The 7,981-nt window shown below is 42.1% G+C and overlaps 1 protein-coding gene across 1 annotated transcript in view; it reads right to left on the bottom strand.

Moving 5' to 3' along the window:
* Positions 1-5,626: 5,626 nt before the first annotated feature.
* The window catches only part of COX18 (cytochrome c oxidase assembly factor COX18), a 36,038-nt gene continuing 33,683 nt past the window's right edge, over positions 5,627-7,981 (bottom strand). The window contains exons 6-7 of the mRNA XM_082275543.1: positions 6,917-7,024; positions 5,627-5,809 (exon numbers count right to left, since the gene is read on the bottom strand). Coding sequence (XP_082131669.1) covers positions 5,636-5,809; positions 6,917-7,024 — 282 coding nt within the window. The 3' untranslated portion in view covers positions 5,627-5,635. The remainder of the gene's footprint in view (positions 5,810-6,916; positions 7,025-7,981) is intronic.

The raw sequence follows: 7,981 nt of genomic DNA, 5'->3' as shown, positions 1-7,981 counted from the left end.
TGGTTGCATAAGTGTACACACCCTTAAACTAATACTTTGTTGAAGCACCTTTTGATTTTTTTACAGCACTCAGTCTTTTTGGGTATGAGTCTATCAACATGGCACATCTTGACTTGGCAATATTTGCCCGCTCTTCTTTGCAAAAATACTACAAATCTGTCAGTTTGTGAGGGCATCTCCTGTGCACAATCCTCTACAGATCATCCCACAGATTTTCAATCAGATTCAGGTCTGGGTTCTGGCTGGATTCCAAAACTTTAATCCTCTTCTGGTGAAGCCATTTGTTTGTTGATTTTGATGTATGATTTGGGTCGTTGTCATACTGAAAGATAAAGTTCCTCTTCACATACAGCTTTTTAGCAGAAGCCTGAAGGTTTTGTGCCGATATTGACTGGTATTTGGAACTGTTCATATTTCCCTCTACCTTGACTAAGGCCCCTGTTCCAGCTGAAGAAAAACTACCCCCAAAGCATGATACTGCCACCACCATGCTTCACTCTGGGTATGGTGTTCTTTTGGTGATATGCAGTGTTGTTTTTGCGCCAAACATATCTTTTGGAAATATGTTTTTTCAAAATTTAGCCAGGCTTGGATGTTTTTCTTCATAAGAAAAGGTTCCTGTCTTGCCACTCTACCCCATAGCCCAGACATTTGAAGAATGCGGGAGATTATGGTCACATGTACCACACAGCAAGTACTTGCCAGAAATTCCTGCAGCTCCTTTAATGTTGCTGTAGGCCTCTTGGCAGCCTCCCTGATCAGTTTTCTTCTTGTATTTTCATCAATTTTGGAGGGACATCCAGTTCTTGGTAATGTCACTGTTGTGCCATATTTTATCCACTTGATGATAACGACCATCTTCACTGTGTTCCATGGTTTATCTAATGCCTTGGAAATTATTTTGCACCCTTCTCCTGACTGATACCTTTTAACAATGAGATCCCTCTGATGCTTAAGAAGCTCTCTGCAGACCAGGGCTTTTGTTGTAGGATGTGACTAAGAAAATGTCAGGAAAGACCTACTAGAACAGCTGAACTTTATTTAGGGTTTATCAGAGGCACTTTAATCAATGGCAGGTGTTTACTAACTCCTATTTAACATGAGTTTGAATGTGATTGCTTTATTCTGAACACAGCTACATCGGCAGTTATAAGAGGGTGTGCACACTTACGCAAACACATTATTTTAGTTTTTATTTTTACTCCCCCCCCACCCAAAAAAAAAAATATTTCAGTTTGTTTGTCAATTGAGTTGTACAGTTTATAGGTAACATTAAAAATGGAAAAAAATTATATTATTATTTATCTTCATCTCATTTTTTTACATCACAGAAATCTGACATTTTAACAGGGGTGTTTAGAATTTTTATATCCACTGTAAGTAGGATTTAGGCATTTTCTATTATAGATTAAAACAAATAACTGCTTTTAAATGTATTTATTTTAGGTACCTACATAGTGCCCTCAATTTTACACAAGTGGTCTGATCGGACAGGAGCCAGATAACCTACCAGCATATCTTTGGAGTGTAGGAAGAAACCGGAGTACCCGAAGGAAACCCACGCAGGCACAGGGAGAACATGCAAACACCAGGCAATAGAGATGGTTTTAAAGACACAGACATATGGCATTGCAGTCTTTTATAAACCCTCTCTCAAAGAGAACTAAAACCTGCATGGTCCTGGTTTCCAATGACCTAGAGCAGTGGTTCTTAACCTGGGTTCGATCGAACACCAGGGGTTCGGTGGGTCAGTCTCGAGGGTTCGGCACACCCTCCGCTAGTACCACTTCGCTGTCAGGGACTATTTCTCCAGTTTCAGGCATGTCCTTCCGCTCCCGCTCCGCTCGCACTCGCAGCTCTCTATGCCCCTGGCTCACTCTCACTGCTGGCTGTGCAGCTCGGCTCCTGGCCGAATCCGATCCAGCCGGAGCCGGTGTCGCCCACTGTGGAGTGGTGGGGGGGGGGGTAGACAGGCCAGGCGTGCGGTGCGGAGAGGGACTGTCTGGGGGAGGGACTAACCCGTGCAGCGGCCGCCCAGCGCAGCGCGGGAGAGAACCACCAGGCCAGGCAGCCGCAGAAGAAGCCGGCAGGTGAGAGGCCAGAGAGCCAGTGGTGACAGTGGTGCTGCAGCCTGCAGGAGAAAAACCTAGCCTGTGATCGGGAGTCGGAACACAGGTGAAAAAAGGTAGGACTGGAGTAGTACTGGCTGTACTAGTCTAGTGACTGACTGTCTGACTGTGTGAGAACACTGAGAAGACTATGTAAAGGGGATCTATTTTATGGGGAACGTGGCCTGCTGTAAGGGGGAGATCTAAATGGGGGACGGGACCTCACCTCACCCTGGCCTGCTGTAAGGGGGGATCTATATGGGGGACATGATCCCCCATATAGATCCCCCCTTACAATAGGCCAGGGTGAGGTGAGGTCCCCCATATAGATCCCCCCCCTACAGCAGGCCAGGGTGAGGTTAGGTCACTCTGGGGTCCCCCATATAGATTCCCCCTTACAGCAGGCCAGGGTGAGGTTAGGTCACTCTGGGGTCCCCCATATAGATCCCCCCCTACAGCAGGCCAGGGTCCGGACCTCACCCTGTTCTGCTGTAAGGGGGAGAGCTATATGGGGGACGGGACCTCACCTCACCCTGGTCTGCTGTAAGGGGGGATCTATATGGGGGACCTCACCCTGGCCTGCTGTAAGGGGGGATCTATATGGGGGACCAGGTCCCCCATATAGATCCCCCCTTACAGCAGGCCAGGGTGAGGTGAGGTCCCGTCCCCCATATAGATCTCCCCCCTTACAGCAGGCCAGGGTGAGGTGAGGTCCCGTCCCCCATATAGATCCCCCCTTACAGCAGGCCAGGGTGAGGTGACATGAGACATGATAATGACATGAGAGTGGCACTTACCAAGATAAAGCCGCGCATTTCTGAACTGGTCCCTGAAAGACAACAGCAGAAGTCGCACTAATTTGCAGTAAATATTCATTATTATGTTTTTGTGTGAAAATCATGTTTTAATGGTTTTGTTCTTTGTTCTTAATGGTTTTGTTCATTTTGTGCACCTATGTATAAATATATACCTAAAATAATATATACCTATGTTTTGAATTTGAAAAAATCATATTTTATTTTTCCAATTAAGAAGGGTTTCGGTGAATGCGCATATGAAACTGGTGGGGTTCAGTACCTCCAACAAGGTTAAGAACCACTGACCTAGAGTATTATTAATATGATAATGTATCTGCTCCCTTTAGAGTTTTTTAGGCTTGTTCACAAATTTATTTTGATGATTTAGTCCCAAAGTGGCATGGTGGAATTAACGGCTTACAAAAAATCAAATGCAGATACAAAAAAAAAACAAAAAAAAAAACATATGACATTTGCAGACAACCTATGTCTAACTAATCCTTCAGAGAAAAACTTAATTGGCTGAAATTAATTTTACTCGATAGTCACTATGTTCTTCTGATTTAAGCCAATATCAGGGAAGTATGTTCAGTGTGTAAGCATGCACACACAGTCAAAATGATTGTGTTTATGCCATAATTGTTTTATAGAATGAATGGTGGCAAATAGATCTTCCAGTTTTTCTCTCCTGTTTATAGCAAGCCCTAAGAATTGGAATTCACAGCCTCAGGTTTTAAACCTACTATCCTGCAAGATTTATCAGCTAAAGTGAAGCTGAAAATACAGCCCTGCATAACCCCATGCACTCCTACCAGTCCTTTGGTTACAGCAGTACAGCAGTAATCATAGACAAAGAGGAGAGAGTCATGTGTCCTTATGTCTTTATCCTACATCGCAGGACACAGGATTGGTTAACTGTTACACCAATGGGACATCCAAAAGCAATATCACAAGAGGTGGGAAACACAACAAACAAATGTCTAACATGACCAAAATCCCCAACAAGGTAACACAGGAGAGGCCCAAAAACAAAAACACAGTCTGTTGGACCTTCTAGCAGCAGCCGAAATCTGATAAGATCAGGATATCTACCTGGTAAAACTGCAGCTTATGGGAACCCACTGGAAAGACAAAGAGGGAAACTGAATGCCTAAGGAGCTGAGAGTTAAATGCTCACAGTGTATACCATAACCCAAAATCACCCACTGATATTTCAGAGTTAGAGAGGGGAAGGAGGAAAAAGGGGAAACCTCCTTGGGAAAAAAAGAAATCTTTAAGCTTCAGGGCAACCTTAGCCTTGTGCAACACCATGAAAGACTCCTTGCAAGATAAGGCTGCCAACTCAGAGACTCACGTCGCAGAGGCGATTGCCATGAGAAAGACTACCGGCTACTATGCAATAGTGGTTAGCTAAAAGAATAGCCTGTATAGGCTCAAGAAGCAGTTTCTGAAAGGCCGAGAACACTAGGTTCCTTCAAGGAGTCATCAGGGAGCATAAAGCAGAAACAATATCTGCGACATACCCTGAAAAACCACCTTAAATGAAAATAAAAATGACATAGCTATTTGTTCCTTGATGGTTTTGTAAGGCCCAATGCTGGTTTTGACCAGATTTAATGAAAGACAAAATGTGTCCCATGGAGGACTAACCCCCCCCCACTATGCAAAATAAGCTTTCAAGGTGTTGTGGGAATGTTTTCAAGCTTTCTAGATTTCAGCAGCATATGGAGATCAAATCTGAAAATACCCTGTCCCTCAGGACTTTGTCTTCAACAAAGCAGGATGGTGGACCATTCTAAGAATCAGGAGGTCTGGACTATCAAGGAGATCCCACAAAGTGTTTGCCAGGAATCTGAGTATGTCTGAATATCACATGCTCCTGAGCCAGTTTGGTGCAAAGAGGATCACTGATTCTTTGTAGCAGGCAAGGTCGGAGTCGTAAAAACTAGCAAAATCTGAGGGCATGCCCAAGAAAAAGGATTATGGAGGGCTGGGTTTTCAGCTTTGCTGTGCTAGTATTCATTCATCTAGAGGTGGGACATAACCCATTGGTCTAAGAATAAAGTCTAAGATGTATATAAAAAGAAAAATGTATGACACAGTGTTCCAAGAATGTATCATTATAATACAAATGAGGAGATTGTAACAGAATTGTTTCCTTCTTATATTTTTTTAAAGCTGAACTTTGGTGAGATATAAAAAAAAAGACCATTAAATGTGGTTTCACACAGGACTTCAATATATTTTTTTAATATAGAAATTTGACTTGATATAATTCTCCTCAGCACCCTGGGATAGGGGCAGAAGCCAATATAAATCTGCTGCAGTGTCAAAATCTGAAATTATTAGTGAACATGCAGATAGGAAAGAAAGCTCACTGTCACATTAGAAGGCTTTTAACATTTTACCTGTAAAAATTTACATTTTATAAAAATTATTTAAATATCAGTATAATATTGCTGTCCAAAAATCACCAGAGTTTCCCTTTAAAGAAGCAATTTTTCTACAAAAGCAATTATAACCATTTACAAGCAGATGGTAATGGCCTACAATGTTTGGAGTAGAGCAGTATCCAGCAGTGTGACAGTAATAAATAAATAGAGGCTTTGTATATACACATTGCACACAGGTGTCTTATGACTAAATTTATTAGAAACAAAGTTTATTTCTACAATATAAAACTGTATTATGGCAGACAAAAAAAACAAAGGGCAATGTACATCACAAGAACTATTTTTTATTAAAGTACTTTGCTATAAATGCTGACAGTAGATCTTTGTAGGGGGTGTCAGAGTAGGCCTTGGTCCGTGGAACTCTGAAGATGCGTTGTACGGCTGGCGATTTTAGCAATAAATTGTGAGATAGGCCTACCAAGCTGGAGGAGACCCAGTACATGGCCATACACTGCAGAAGAAAAAAAACATGTCTGCATTTAGGAACATTCAGCACTCACTGTCAGTTCAATCTGCAAGTGTCATCTAAAGGTTTGTGATATACACATATTTAAGAGGACCAGCTGATTACACCTTGAGATAAGGATCTGGGCTTGAAATTTTTTTCTGTTTTCTCAAATTAAGATATCAAAGCTGCTAGAAAATGAAATACTGCATCTGTCTAGAAATGTTATAGTTTGTTAGAACAGACTACTAATGCATCAAAGACATTCTTTTGAACATTTTTGTTCTAAACGATGCCATATAACAGGTGTATGGTATACAGTATGTATTGCTTACTATGGTTTCAGTGATTACCTATTACATTCATGTATACCTTGTGGAATGACTAGCTAAGGTTTCACAAGCTGCAGGTAGAATGAATAGGTGCCGTTTTTCTGATGTGCATGTTATGTTATTACGAAATGCCTGATGGATCAATATGTTCTTCCTAAGAACTGAAATTATTTTCCCACAGCCACCAATCGCATTCAATGTTGCAAAGCAGGTCTGATGCTGACTAGTGGCTTTAGGTAACCAAATCCAGTGACAAACAGGATCTTGCTAACAAGGCTCTAAGGCCCTTTTCACACTGGCTGGATCTGTTTTCCTCAAGAGACCTGTCCACTGATTCCCTGCTAAGCTGAGCAGAGCGTATGGATGATAGGTCTGTGTCCACTCCGCTTATTCAGAGCAGACACGGACACAGCCCGCTCTGCTCTATGCGGATCTAAACGGACCAGCTGTCTGTTTACACCCTACTGTTCTCCAGTCCAATCCGACCAGATGGAGGGGAAAGGATTCCCTTTTGTTTGTTTTTGCCAAATCGGATTGAAGGTAGGTGGGTGTAAACAGACACAAGTCCTTTTACATCCGCCGCTCCATAGAGGAGAATGTAGGATCTAATTGGGTCTGCCTGAAAAACCGATCAGACCACTAGTGTGAAAGAGGCCTGTAATGTGTAATGTATAGGTTCATTGCATGGGCAGCTGGGAAAGAACAGTGCCCTTTATCACTGCTGTCTGTGCTTCTTCATCTGATATACCATTACGGACATAGCATAAAGTAAACAACTTACTGAAGGAACGCTGGCTGCAATGGGGATCATCACAACAGACACTGCCCGAATAAAGTTGGATATGTATCTCTGAAACTTAGACAGCTCAGTCTTACGAAGAGCAAACATCTGTAAGAAGATGGAAAAGCATATTGAGTGATGTATCTGACTTTTCCTGACCACAGAGGAAACCATGAAATGATCTCCTAATTTAAAAGGGTTTCAGGAGTAAAAGCATATAATCCCATACCCACAGTTGATCCAGAGGAAGGCAAGAAACTCCAGCAGAGCATGATCCAATTTGCTCCAGCAGGGGAAAAAAGTTCCTCCCTGATTCCCTGGATCAACCTTACCCATACATATTAGTATCTAGTTATATTATGTACATTAAGGAAAAAAATGCTGGCCTTTTTTAAACCAATCTACTGAGTTGGCCAGAACCAGCTATTCCACATTTTCACAGGTCTTACTGTGAAGAAACCTTTCCCTATTTGGAGAATAAATCGCTTTCCTCTAACAGTTCCCTCTCTTGTCCTCTGTAATGACAGTAAAGTGAATAACTGAACACTAAGTTCACTATATGGACCACTTGTGTATTTTTAAATGTTGATCATATAATACCCCCTTAATCTCCTCTTCTCAAGAGACAAAAAATTCAGTTCAGCTAATCTACTCTCATAGCCGAGCTCCTCCTAATCATTGGTTGCCCTTCTCTGCACTTTCCCCAGTTTGCCAATATCCCTTTTGAGAACCGGTGCCCAAAACTGAACTGCATATTCCAGGTAAGGTCTTACTAATGATTTGTACAGGGGCAAAATGATATCTCTCCCTCTGCAGTCTATACTTCTCTTAATACAAGAAAGGCGTTTGCTCGCTTTGGAAACTGCAGCTTGGCATTGCATGCTATTGTTAAGCTTATGATCCACCAAAACCCCCAGATCCTTCTCCACCCTTGATTCCCCTAGTTGTACTCCCCCTAGTATGTATGATGCATGAATATTCTTAGCCCCACAAGTACATAACTTTACATTTATCAACATTAAACCTCATTTGCCACATACAGAGGTGTCCGTTTATGAAACTGAG

This window comes from Pelophylax lessonae, assembly GCF_965119305.1.
Source record: "Pelophylax lessonae genome assembly, chromosome: 1".
NCBI classification, from domain to species: Eukaryota; Metazoa; Chordata; class Amphibia; order Anura; family Ranidae; genus Pelophylax; species Pelophylax lessonae.
Note: the sequence above shows the minus strand (reverse complement) of the source record. Positions and strands in the feature narration are given on the sequence as shown.